The sequence below is a fragment of the Bufo gargarizans genome, chromosome 5, assembly GCF_014858855.1.
Source record: "Bufo gargarizans isolate SCDJY-AF-19 chromosome 5, ASM1485885v1, whole genome shotgun sequence".
Lineage (NCBI taxonomy): Eukaryota > Metazoa > Chordata > Amphibia > Anura > Bufonidae > Bufo > Bufo gargarizans.
In genome coordinates this window covers 395,915,830-395,929,417 of record NC_058084.1, presented here as the reverse complement: position 1 = coordinate 395,929,417, position 13,588 = coordinate 395,915,830, and the positions used below count along the sequence as shown (strand labels likewise).

The 13,588-nt window shown below is 47.3% G+C and overlaps 1 protein-coding gene across 4 annotated transcripts in view; it reads right to left on the bottom strand.

Annotated features, from left to right (window-relative positions):
• Positions 1-13,588, bottom strand: part of LOC122939270 (ATP-dependent translocase ABCB1-like) — a 403,390-nt gene that overhangs the window by 324,288 nt on the left and 65,514 nt on the right. For all 4 annotated transcript variants that reach the window (XM_044295338.1, XM_044295337.1, XM_044295339.1 and 1 more), the window contains 2 exons: positions 9,429-9,480; positions 645-836 (listed from right to left, as the gene is read on the bottom strand). In XM_044295338.1, coding sequence (XP_044151273.1) covers positions 645-836; positions 9,429-9,480 — 244 coding nt within the window. The remainder of the gene's footprint in view (positions 1-644; positions 837-9,428; positions 9,481-13,588) is intronic.

The window sequence follows — 13,588 nt, the reverse complement described above, 5'->3', positions numbered from 1 at the left end:
CAGTGGCATGATGGTGGCAACAGCCAAACGGTATGTAACATGCTGGTAGGCAGTCAGAAAGCTGCAGTGGGAAGATGGGCCACCATCAGCAAGGTCAGATATATTCATCAGCTCAAGCGAGAGGAGTGTGAAAATCCTCCTGGATCCATTCCTAATTCCTTGTGACAAAAGTGATTTTTTGGACGCTGACGAAGGACAACTTGGTAAGTTTGGTGTCACCACATCTCCTTCAGCACAGAGATGAACATTAGGAAATGTGAAAAAGTGAAAGGGCCTGAAGACTTTTTGAATGCATTGCACAGTATATAGTTTTACATATCTGTACTCTTACCTCCTAATGAATCACATGTAGCGTTATCTTTCAAATCTTGAGCATGTTGCATAAAACTGAGATGTGTTACCTGTACTGTTTCTCAGTATAAGTACTGTCTGTCTTATTATAATGGTTGTCTACTCAAATAAAATTTTGGTCCCATCAAACTACAACCATCATGTTTGACTTTTGGTATTCTGTTCTTGTTGAGGATCAAATATTACAAGGTTCATGCATCAACAGAGTATTGATTATAAAAAGACATTTATATTTATACCGTTGGACACTGTTCAACTGCAACTAAACATCCCAAAACATTTAACCTACTTACTCTGTTAGTCTACTGTTCAGAGTCCCAATCTGATATGAATCAAACCAAGCCATTTCCTGATGAAGGATAGAACTGAAACACATTTGCCGGATCCTCATAGTCTGTCTTGTTGCAGAGATTATAAATGTCCACATTTGTAAAAAACTGAAGATGAATGAGGCAAAACCAATTATAAGAAAATTCTGGGTAAATCTAATAAAGTAAAAATAAATAAAAATATGTATCAATGTAAAGCATAAAAATGTCACATGAAAACTAAAAATCTTCCTGGTCCATTTCTAATGTATGCACTTGATGTCAACACACTGCATCTTACAAGCTGTATTCTAAATGTTCTTCACTAATCCAAAATAAACAGTAAATAGGTTCCAGTAACCTAGTTGTTTGGAGTGGGTTCTTAATCTATTACAAACTATTACTTTAAGGTTAATGTGAATTAGGTAATTTCTGATTTGAGGAAGCTCACCAACTAATTAGTGCCTGGCCTGCTGACCACCCTTCAGCACAAAAAAAACAAAAAACATATTTTTATATATAAAAAGAATATAGTAATATGTAATATGTATATAAAGTTATGTCTACATTACGCAATGAACAAGTTTTCCAGATATCCAAGATTTTTTTTTTTATAGACATATCTTTATATACATATTACTATCACTATTACTATTTTTTAGTTTTTTTAGTTTTTATTCTATAGTTTTTGTCTTTATTTCAATTATAAAAACCTTTTTATAAATCTTTGCAGAACCAAAGAAAAAAATTAAAGACATTGATTAAACAATGGAAGTAATGATACTCAGTCTAGTAGTGGTCCAGCCCAGATAGTTGATCTTACTTAACACTATTTAAAGATCTAGTGTTAGGTCCAGTATTTTATTCAATTCTGAATTTTATATCACTGAGGAAGGACTTTGTCCGAAACGCATCTAGTGGCGGTTATGTTGGCTTATATGAAGACAGTGTGAACGGAAACTTAGAAGCATGACTATAGTCATAATCTATCATCAAGTACCGGCGTCCCGGAAGATTCATGTTGCATGCACCAGGGAGAATTTGATGGAGAAGATTACAGCCAGCGAAGGTGTTGGTCTAGCGGGGAACGCCTCAACAAAGACCTGTGCAGCTGAGCCGTGAGCGAGTAAGCTGAAAGGACTGTGGGGATTTGCTCTGGTAGGCAGATTAGCGGACGCAGTACAGAGGCAAAAACATAGTCTTTGACTTAAACAGTGCAGTGTTTATTCACACATAAATAAATAATGACAGTTTGTCGTCTTGGTGTTCAATCACACCATGGCATGTCCACAGAACAAAAAACATTCCCCTTGTCAGCGGTTTTGGCAGTAGCAGTCCCCAACATGCTTTAGGGCCTGTTTTCCAGCAATGCGGCTCTCAGCCCTTTAGTACGGCACACATCATGAGGATCTAAAACCACAGAGACTCCACAGATCCACTGTGAAATGGAGGATAATCCACACCCAGCTGAGACTGCTGGCTGGGTTTTATATCTCTAACCAAATCCCGGCCTGGAACCTGGGGAACAGCCACCCACCCTGCACTTTGGCTGCTCCCAGTAAGAGCCGTCCTGGATCGGCTTTACAGCCACACTAAATAACCAATAGTGTCAGTCAGCCCTAGATGCCGTTGACACTTAAAATTACCGTCTCTTACCTCACCGAGGCCAGGAACCTCGGTGACACATATCTTCCGTCAATGATGTCCCCTTGCGCTTTCCTACAGGATATATTCGAACAGTGAGTAACACGGACATATTGTCAAACTTCAGGGTAGACAAGTGCCGTAGCACTAAGCGCTACATTCATAATTTGAGCGCTTTCTGAACAAAGTATGTGCTAGGCACACATGCCAAGTGTCGCACAGAAAACGTTGGGGGCCGCACGAGTGCGGTGAGTGCTTTATGAATATACTAATTGCTCCATAAATGCAGAAACTACCCTACTATATCCTGACATATGTGGTCAAACAGACTATATGTGGCTGAACCTAATATCTCACTAACATAACTAGTACAACTAAAATCTGTTACAATATCAAAGAAGATTAAATAAATGAATAAACTGATAAAATAATGTGCTTCTATTAATATCAATTGACTACCATAGGTGTGTGCAACCAATTGCATTAGGGTGTGCACTCTAAAGCACAAACACACACACCGCGTGCGTACGTATATATATTTAGCCTTTATGCCATTAGCCCCCATTATGCCTCTCATTAGCCCCCATTATGCCTCTCATTAGCCCCCATTATGCCTTATTAGCCCCCATCATCAGCCCTTATGCCTCATTAGCCTCATCATCACCTCTTATGCCTCATTAACCCCCATTATCAGCCCTTATGCCTCATTAGCGTGACGTCACAAAGCGCCTCACACTGTGCGCAGCCCTGCACAGCCGACAGCCGAGGACTAAGAAGGGGTAAGTACATAGTGTTCACTGCTTCCTGGTCCTCTGGTATTAATGAGCGCTTACAAAATGGAAGCTCTTCATTAGTATTTGCCGGACAGCAGGCTTGATTAGGGTGTGCCCAGGCACACCCAGCACACCCCGTGCGCACGCCTATGTTGACTACAAGATCTAACCAACACAGTAACAAACGCATTTTGTGCTATTTTAGTATATTTTAATTTGTATGCATGAGCTCTGCATTTAAAAGACTGGGATCACTAATTTGCGGTTAGTATTTGGTCAGTGGAAGTCTAATGGGGGTCTGATTTGAAGTCTGGAGGTCTTATGGCGGTCTGAATGGGTGTGTGGATGTCTAATGGGGTCTAATTGGGGGTCTGGAGGTCTGATTGGGGTTCTGAGGTCTAATAGGGGTCTGATTGGGGGACTGAAGGTCTAATTGGGGTTTGATTGGGAGTCGAGGTCTGATTGGGGTTCTGGACATCTAATGGGGGTCTTATTGGGGTTTGGAAGTCTAATGGGGGTCTTGAGGTCTATGGGGGCTGATTGGGGGTCTAGAGGTCTAATTGGGGGCTGATTGGGGGTCTGGAGGTCTGGTCTGATGTGGGAGAATGGCGGTCTAATGGGGGTCTTATATGGGGGTCTGAAGGTCTAATGGGGGTTGCATTTAAGAGGTCTAATGGGGGTCTGGAGGAGGTCTAAAGTGGGTCTTATATGAGGTCATATATTGGGGTGGAGTCTGACATGGAGATCTAATGGGGATATGATCTGAGGTTTGATATGTGGGGTCTGGAGGTCTGAATGGGGGTCTGATTTGGAGTCTGGATGTCTAATAGAGGTCAGATTTGGGGTCTGGAGGACTAATTAGGGTCTGATTTGGGGTTTGGAAGTATGATGGGGTCTGATTGGGAGTCTAGAGGTCTAATGGGCGTTGGATTGGGGTGTGGAGGTCTAATAGGGGTCTGATTGTGAGTCTGGAGGTCTAATGGGGTTCTGATTGGGGTTCTGAAGGACTAATGGGGTCTGGAGGTCGAATGGGGGGCTAATTAGGGGTCTAGAGGTCTAATAGGGAGCTGATTGGGGCTCTGGAGGTCTAATGGGGGTTTAATTGGGGGTCTAGAGGTTTAGTGGGGTCTGGAGGTCTAATGGGGGTCTTATTGGGGTCTGGAGGTCAAATGGGGGCTGATTTGGGGTCTGGAGGACTAATGGGGGTCTGCAGGTGTAATGGGTGGCTGTTTGGGCATCTAGAGGTCTAATGTGGGGCTGTTTGGGGGTCGGGAGGTTTAATGGGGGTATGATTGGGGGTCTGGAGGACTAATGGGGTCTGGAGGTCTAATGGGGGGCTGATTGGTGGTTTAGAGGTCTAGTGGGGGCATGATTGGGGGTCTGGAGGTCTAATGGGGATCTGATTGGGGGTCTGGAGGTCTAAAGAGGCTCTGATTTGGGGTCTGGAGGTCTGGTCTGAGGACTGATGTGGGGTAACTGCAGTCTAATGGGGGTCATATATGGGTGTCTGAAGGTCTAATGGGGGTCTGGAGGAGGTCTAATGTGGGTCTTATCTGAGGTCATATATTGGGGTGGAGTCTGACATGGAGGTCTAATGGGGATGTGATCTGATCTGAGGTTTGATATGTGGGGTCTGGAGGTCTGAATAGGGGTCTTGAGGTCTAATAGGGGTCTGATTCATGGTCTGAAGGTCTAACAGGGATCTGATTGGGGGCATGGAGGTCTAATGGGGTCTGATTGGGGTCTGGAGGTCTAATGGGGGTTTGCTTGGAGATCTGGAGGTGTTATTGGGGGTATGGAGGTCTAATGGGGGTCTGGACGTTTGGTGAGGTCTGAAAGACTAATGAGGCTCTGATTTGGGGTCTGGAGGTCTGGTCTGAGGTCTGATGTGGGGGAACGGCAGTCTAATGGGGGTTGCATCTAAGAGGTCTAATGAGGGTCTGGAGGTCTAATAGCATTTTTATCTGAGATCATATATTGTGGTGGAGTCTGACATGGAGATCTAAAGGAGGTGTGATCTGATCTGAGGTTTGATATGTGGGGTCTGGAGGTCTGTTTGGAGGTATGGATGTCTGATTGTGGGTCTGGAGGTCTAATAGGGGTCTGATTGGGGGTCTGGAGGTATGAATGGTGGTCTGGAGGTCTAATAGGGATCTGATTGGGGGTCTGGAGGTCTTATTGGTGGTCTGGAGATCTAATTTTGGTCTAATTTGGGTCTGGAGGTCTAATGGGGGTCTGATTGGGGGTGTGCAGGTCTAATGGGGGTCTGGGGGTCTGAAGGACTAATATAGGTCTGATTGATGGTCTGGAAAACTAATGGTGGTCTGGAGGTTAAAAGGGGGCTGATTGGGGTCTAGAGGTCTAATGGGGGCTGATTGGGGGTCTGTACGACTAATGGGGCCTGGAGGTCTAATGGGTGGCTGGTGGTTTAGAGGTCTGATGGAGGGCTGATTGGGTGTCTGGAGGTCTAATGGGGTCTGGAGGTCTGGTTGGGGTCTGGAAGTCTAATGGAGCTCTGATTTGGGGTCTGGACGTCTGGTCTGAGGTCTGATGTAGGGGAATGGCGGTCTAATGGGGGTCTTATATGGGGGTCTGAAGGTCTAAGAGATCTAATGGGGGTTGTAAAGAGCCCCTGCTCGCTCTATTCTGCTCTAAAGGGGGGTGTGATCTGATCTGAGGTTTGATATGTGGGGTCTGGAAGTCTGCTTGGGGGTCTGGAGGACTGATTGGTGGTCTGGAGGTCTAATGGGGGTCTGCAGGTCTGATTGGTGGTATGGAGGTCTAATGGGGGTCTGCAGGTCTGATTGGTGGTATGGAGGTCTAATGGGGGTCTGCAGGTCTGATTGGTGGTATGGAGGTCTAATGGGGGTCTGCGAGTCTGATTGGTGATATGGAGGTCTAATGGGGTCTGCAAGTCTGATTGGTGGTATGGAGGTCTAATGGGGTCTGACTGGGGGTCTAAAGGACTAATAGGGGTCTGGAGGTTTAATGGGGGTATTATTTGGGGTCTGGAGTACTAATGGGGGTCTGATTGGGGGTGTGGAAGACTAATGGGGGTCTGATTGGGTGTGTGGAAGACTAATGGGGGTCTGATTGGGGGTGTGAAAGACTAATAGGGTCTGATTGGGGGTGTGAAGGTCTTATTGGTTGTCTGGAGGTCTAATTGGGATCTGGAGGTCTAATGGGGGTTTGCTTGGAGGTCTGCAGGTCTAATTGGGGGTATGGAGGTTTAATGGGGCCTGATTGGGGGCTGGAGGACTAATGGGGGTATAAATGGGGGTGTGGAAGTCTAATGGGGGTCTCATTGGGGTGTGTGGAGGGCTAATGGGGGATAATTGGGAGTCTGGAGGTCTAATGGGGTCTGGAGTCTGAAGGACTAATGGGGGTCTAGAGGTCTAATGGGGAGCTGATTGGGGGGTCTGGAAGTCTAATGGGGGTCTGATGGGGAGTCTGGAGGTCTAATTGGGGCCTGATTGATGGTGGTCTAGAGGTCTAATGGGGGGCTGATTGGGGTCTGGAGATCTAATGGGGGTCTGGACGACTAATGGCATCTGGAGGTCTGATGGGGGGCTGATTGGGGGTCTGGAGGTCTAATGGGGGTCTTATTGGGGGTCTGGAGGTCTGGTGGGGGTCTGGAAGTCTAATAGAGCTCTGATTTGGGGTCTGGACATCTGGTCCAAGGTCTGATGTAGGGGAATGGCGGTCTAATGGGGGTCATATATGGGGGTCTGAAGGTCTAAGAGATCTGAGGTCATATATTGGGGCGGGGTCTGACATGGAGATTTAAAGATGGGGGTAATCTGATCTGAGGTTTGATATGTGGGGTCTGGAAGTCTGCTTGTGGGTCTGGAGGTCTAATGGGTGTGTGATTGGGGGTTCTGGGGGTCTGGTGGGAGTCTGATTGGTGGTATGGAGGTCTAAAGGACTAATGGGGTCTGGAGGTCAAATGGAAGGTTGATTGGGAGTCTGGAGGTCTAACGGGGGTCTAGAGGTCTAATGGGGAGCTGATTTGGGGGTCTGGAAGTCTAATGTGGGTCTGATGGGGAGTCTGGAGGTCTAATGGGGGTCTGATTGATGGTCTGGAAGACTAATGGTGGTCTGGAGGTCAAAAGGGGGCTGATTGGGGGTCTAGAGGTCTAATAGAGGGCTCATTAGTGGTCTGGAAGTCTAATGGGGGTCTGATTGGGGGTCTGGATGACTAATGGGGTCTGGAGGTCTAATGGGTGGCTGATTGGTGGTTTAGAGGTCTGATGGGGGCTGATTGGGTGTATGGCGGTCTAATGGGGGTCTTATTGTGGGTCTGGAGGTCTGGTGGGGGTCTGGAAGTCTAATGGAGCTCTGATTTGGGGTCTGGACATCTGGTCCGAGGTTTGATGTAGGGGAATGGCGGTCTAACGGGGTATTATATGGGGTCTGAAGGTCTAAGAGATCTAATGAGGTTCTTAGCTGAGGTTATATATTGGGACGGAGTCTGACATGGAGATCTAAAGGGGGGGTAATCTGATCTGAGGTTTGATATGTGGGGTCTTGAAGTCTTCTTGGGGGTCTGAAGGTCTAATGGGGGTCTGCTTGGGGGTCTGGAGGTCTGATTGGTGGTATGGAAATCTAATGGGGGTCTGACTGGGGGTCTAAAGACTAATGGGGTCTGGAGGTCTAATGGGGGGTTGATTGGGAGTCTGGAGGTCTAATAGGGGCTGATTGGGGGTCTGGAGGTCTAATGGGGGTTTGCTTGGAGGTCTGCAGGTCTGATTGGGGGTATGGAGCTTTAATGAGGGTCTGATCGGGAGTCTGGAGGACTAATGGGGGTCTGATTTGGGGTGTGGAGGTCTAATGGGGGATGATTGGAAGTCTGGAGGTCTAATGGGGGTCTGGGGTCTGAAGGACTTATGGGGGTCTAGAGATCTAATGGGGAGCTGATTGGGGGGGTCTGGAAGAAGTCTAATGGGGGTCTGATGGGGAGTCTGGAGGTCTAATGGGGGTCTTTTTGATGGTCTGGAGGATTAATGGTGGTCTGGAGGTTAAAAGGGGGCTTATTGGGGGTCTAAAGGTCTAATGGAGGGCTGATTAGGGGTCTGGAAGTGTAAAGGGGGTCTGGGTGACTAATGGGGTCTGGAGGTCTAATGGGGGTCTTATTGGGGGTCTGGAGGTCTGATGGGTGTCTGGAGTCTAATAGAGCTCTGATTTGGGGTCTAGAGATCTAATGGGGAGCTGATTGGGGGGGGGTCTGGAAGTCTAATGGGGTTCTGATGGGGAGTCTGGAGGTCTAATGGGGGTCTGATTGATGGTCTGGAGGACTAATGGTGGTCTGGAGGTTAAAGGGAGGCTTATTGGGGGGTCTAGAGGTCTAATGGAGGGCTGATTAGGGGGCTGATTAGGGGTCTGATTGGGGGTCTGGACGACTAATGGGGTCTGGAAGTCTAATGGGGGTCTGATGTAGGGGAATGGAGGTCTAATGGGGGTCTTATATGGGGGCCTGAAGGTCTAAGAGATCTAATGGGGGTCTTATCTGAGGTCATATAATGGGGTGGAGTCTGACAAAGTGGGGGTGATCTGATCTGAGGTTTGATATGTGGGGTCTGGAAGTCTGCATGGGGGTTTGGAGGTCTAATGGGGGTCTGCTTGGGGGTCTGGAGGTCTAATGGGGGTCTGCTTGAGGGTCTGGAGGTCTGATTGGTGGTGTGGATGTCTAATGGGGGTCTGACTGGGGGTCTAAAGGACTAATGGGGGTCTGGGGGTCTAGTGGGGGGCTAGAAGTCTAATGGGGGTCTGATTGGGTGTCTGGAGGTCTGGTCTGAGGTCTGATTCTGGGTCTTGAGGTCTAATTTGGGTCTGCTTGGGAGTCTGGAGGTCTATTGGGAGTCTGATTGGGGGTCTGGAGTACTAATGGGGGTCTTGAGGTCTAATGGGGGGCTGATTGGGGTCTAGAGGTCTAATGGCAAGCTGACAATTAAGGATTAATGGATTTACTTACTTATAAAGAATGTGAACACCCTAACAACTGTACTATCATACCGTAATTTCACCGCAATTCAACATTTAAGAACGATTGAATTATGCATAAGAATGCGAACACCATCAAATCTGTAGTATCAAGCTACAATTTCACCCCAATTACACAAAACTAATTGAATTATGTATGAAAGAATGTGAATAACCTAAAATCTGTAGTATTATAACACCTTTTAACCCCAATAAGTGCAGCAAGGTGCAATAGAATAACTTCCCTCATTCCCGAGCTTCTTATTTCCTCTTTTTAACGTGTGCAGCAGCCATTTTAGAAAAAATCTGATTCGTTACCACTTTAAACTTCGATTCTCTCAACTCTAGTCATCACTCATCACCCATCACCTACCTGGGTATTTCAGTTTCAAAGCCTGATGAACAACCAGAAATGTTACTTGAAGCTGAAAGGAAAGGACGTATATTAAGCATAGTTAACAAGCCTCATAAAGGTATTATTTTACATGGGTATACATTTAAAAAACGTATTAAAGGCCATCAAGACAACTTGGAGAACATTTTTTATGACTTCCCCACATAGACAAAAATAATAATGATTATCATAATGATAATTTAAAATAAATCCACATTATATTAAAGACGTTGTGCAGTCAGTACATATTGATGACCTACAGTATCCTCAGGATAGGCCATCCATATCTGACCGGCGGGTGTCTGACTCCCGTCACCCTTGCCGATCAGCTGTTTGTGCTGGTGGTGCCACTGGTGTGAGAACTACTTGCTCTTCAAGATTACACTGTGAATCGTCTCATAAGTCTTAGTGGTGCAGTGTAATTTCAAGCGCTTATCCCATTCACTTGTAATTACACTGTGCTGGTGCTGCAAGCTACATGACGCTCAGTGTAATCTTGAAGAGGAAGCAGTGCTCGTACAAGCGCCACCTCCTCTCTAAAGAACTGGCCGGCAGAAGTACCGTGATTCAGAGCCCCATGATCAGATATTAGTGAGCTATCCAGAGGATAGGTCATCAATATGTACTGGACGCACAACCCCTCTAAGTAAATAACTCCTAAACCTAGTTTTAATGCAGATTAAAGCACCAAGGATTACGGTATCCTTGGTGACAATAACCCATGGTTTAATATCCATTGTTAGAGATATCAGAATAGCATTGATATGAAGCAGATTTGGTGGAAATTTGAAGTAATGTACAGTCAGTAAAGTTTTGAGAATGACACAAATATTAGTTTTCACAAAGTTTGCTGCTAAACTGTTTTTAGATCTTTGTTTCAGTTTCTGTGATGTAGTGAAATATAATTACACCCACTTCATACGTTTCAAAGGCTTTTATTTACGATTAGATGACATTTATGCAAAGAGTCAGTATTTGCTGTGTTGGCCCTTCTTTTTCCGGACCTCTGCAATTCGACCGGGCATGCTCTCAATCAACTTCTGGGCCAATTCCTGACTGATAGCAACCCATTCTTTCATAATCACGTCTTGGAGTTTGTCAGAATTAGTGGGTTTTTGTTTGTCCACCCGCCTCTTAAGGATTGACCACAAGTTCTCAATGGGATTAAGATCTGGGGAGTTTCCAGGCCATGGACCCAATGGACCCAAAATGTCAACGTTTTGGTCCCCGAGCCACTTAGTTATCACTTTTGCCTAATGGCATGGTGCTCCATCGTGCTTGAAAATGCATTGTTCTTCACCAAACTGTTGTTGGATTGTTGGAAGAAGTTGCTATTGGAGGGTGTTTTGGTACCATTTTTTTATTCATGGCTGTGTTTTTGGGCAAAATTGTGAGTGAGCCCACTCCCTTGGATGAGAAGCAACCCCACACATGAATGGTCTCAGGATGCTTTACTGTTGGCATGACACAGGACTGATGGTAGCGCTCACCTTTTCTTCTCCGGACAAGCCTTTTTCCTGATGCCCCAAACAATCGGAAAGAGGCTTCATCGGAGAATATGACTTTGCCCCAGTCCTCAGCAGTCCCTTCACCATATTTTCTGCAGAAGATCAATCTGTCCCTGATGTTTTTTTTTGGAGAGAAGTGGCTTCTTTGCTGCCCTTCTTGACACCAGGCCATCTTCCAAAAGTCTTCGCCTCACTGTGCGTGCAGATGCGCTCACACCTGCCTGCTGCCATTCCTGAGCAAGCTCTGCACTGGTGGCACTCCGATCCTGCAGCTTAATCCTCTTTAGGAGATGATCCTGGTGCTTGCTGGACTTTCTTGGACGTCCTGAAGCCTTCTTAACAAGAATTGAACCTCTTTCCTTGAAGTTCTTGATGATCCTATAAATTGTTGATTGAGGTGAAATCTTAGTAGCCACAATATCGTTGCCTGTGAAGCCATTTTTATGCAACACAATGATGGCTGCACGCGTTTCTTTGCAGGTCACCATGGTTAAAAATGGAAGAACAATGATTTCAAGCATCACCCTCCTTTTAACAGGTAAAGTCTGCCATTTTAACCCAATCAGCCTGACATAATGATCTCCAGCCTTGTGCTCGTCAACATTCTCACCTGAGTTAACAAGACGATTACTGAAATGATCTTAGCAGGTACTTTAACCTCTTAAGGACACATGACGTACCGGTACGTCATGATGTCCTGGTACTTAAGGACACATGACGTACCGGTACGTCATGAATGGTTCCGATCACCGCCGCTCGGCGGGCGGTGATCGGAACCCGGTGCCTGCTCAAATCATTGAGCAGGCACCTGGGGCAAATGCGCCGGGGGGTCCTGTGACCCCCCCATGTCGGCGATCGCAGAAAACCGCAGGTCAATTCAGACCTGCGGTTTTCTGCGTTTCCGGGTTATTCGGGTCTCTGAAGACCCGTTAACCCGGAACAGGATGGTGATGGTGGTGTGATTTCACTCCACCAATCACCATCCAGCGATCCTGGGTGGTGATGGTGACATCACCACTCAGGATCGCTTTCTGATTGGTCAGTGGACGGTCCGGCGGCAGATTCAAAAGAGGCAGGCGCTCCTCTCCTCCTCCTTTTGTGTTCCGGAGCCGGAGGAGAGAGGAGCTGCCTGCACGTGTCTGCCACAGCTGCCAGCACCCCGATCTGTGCCCCAGCACCCGCCATCAGGTGCATAGGGACAGCTAGGGAAAGTTTGGGTTAGGCAGGGAAAAAAAAGGGAAAGTTAGTTTTTTTAACTTTTCATTGCATCACCCTAGTTAGGGTGTCTGGGGTCCAAAGCACAGCTGTGTGACCCTAGACCCCCCAGGGGTGCTGCCACTTGCCCCCCCCCACACTTTTTTGGGGTGCAGGATTTTTTTTTTGTGTACGCTGAATGTGGCCGGCACTCTTAGCGTCTGGCCACTGTTAGCGCATCGCACACCCCACCGCTGTCAACTTCGGACGGTTGATCAGCGGTTTTGAAATATTTTCTTCAAATTTTTTTGCCTTTTTTTTAGTCAGTTTTTTTTTTTTTTTTAGTTTTAGGGTGAGCTCGTGAACACCCGTGCCCCCACACACACGCACACAAAATAAAGATTTCCACACACGCACATATACACGCAGACACACACTCCCCTATGGCCTGCCGGACGAGGAGGCATACGCCCAGCTTGCCTCCGACTCCGAGAGTCCCAGTGAGGATGAGGATGACCCCACATTCCTGTTGTCATCCGCATCCTCCTCATCATCTAGCAAAGATGATAAGCCCCCAAGGCGGCGGAGACGCCGCCAGGCAGAGCAGGGGGACCGCCATGTTAGGGACCCTGTGGCCCAGCCTTGTACGAGCAGCTCTGGGGCTCGTACTGGTTTCCCGGCCCACCAGTTAAATCCACCGGAGCACCCTGCCGGTGAACTTGTCTGGTGTAGCCCAGAGCGATACGAGCTTGTGATTCCTGATTTTGTAGGCCAATCAGGAATCCAGATTTCCACAGTGGGCTACACTAAATATGACTTTTTTCGTCATTTTTTCAGTGACCCACTGGTAAATCTGATGGTGGAGCAGACGAATCTGTACGCCCAACAGTTCGTCGCTCAACACCCGGGCTCCTTTTTGGCCAGGCCCGGTGGCTGGACGCCGGTCAGTGCAGCCGAAATGAGGACATTTTGGGGCCTCGTGCTGCATATGGGCCTGGTCAAGAAACCCAGTGTCAGGCTGTACTGGAGTGGGGACGTCCTCTACCAGACCCCACTTTACAGTACGGCCATGACACACTCCCGGTTTGAGGCCATCCGGAAATGTCTGCATTATTCCGATAATGCAGCATGTCCCCCCTGAGGTGATCCTGCCCATGACCGTCTGTATAAGATACGGCCGGTCATCGATCACTTTGGGGCCAAATTCATGGAGGCCTATGTACCTGGAAGAGAGGTCGCGGTTGATGAGTCTCTCATTGCGTTCAAGGGGAGACTCATTTTCCGCCAGTATGTGCCCTCCTAGCGGGCGAGGTATGGCGTGAAGCTATACAAAATTTGCGAGAGTACCTCAGGGTACACTTACAAATTTCGTATATACGAAGGGCGAGATTCCCGGATTCAACCCCCAGAATGTCCCCCCACTCTGGGTGTTACCGG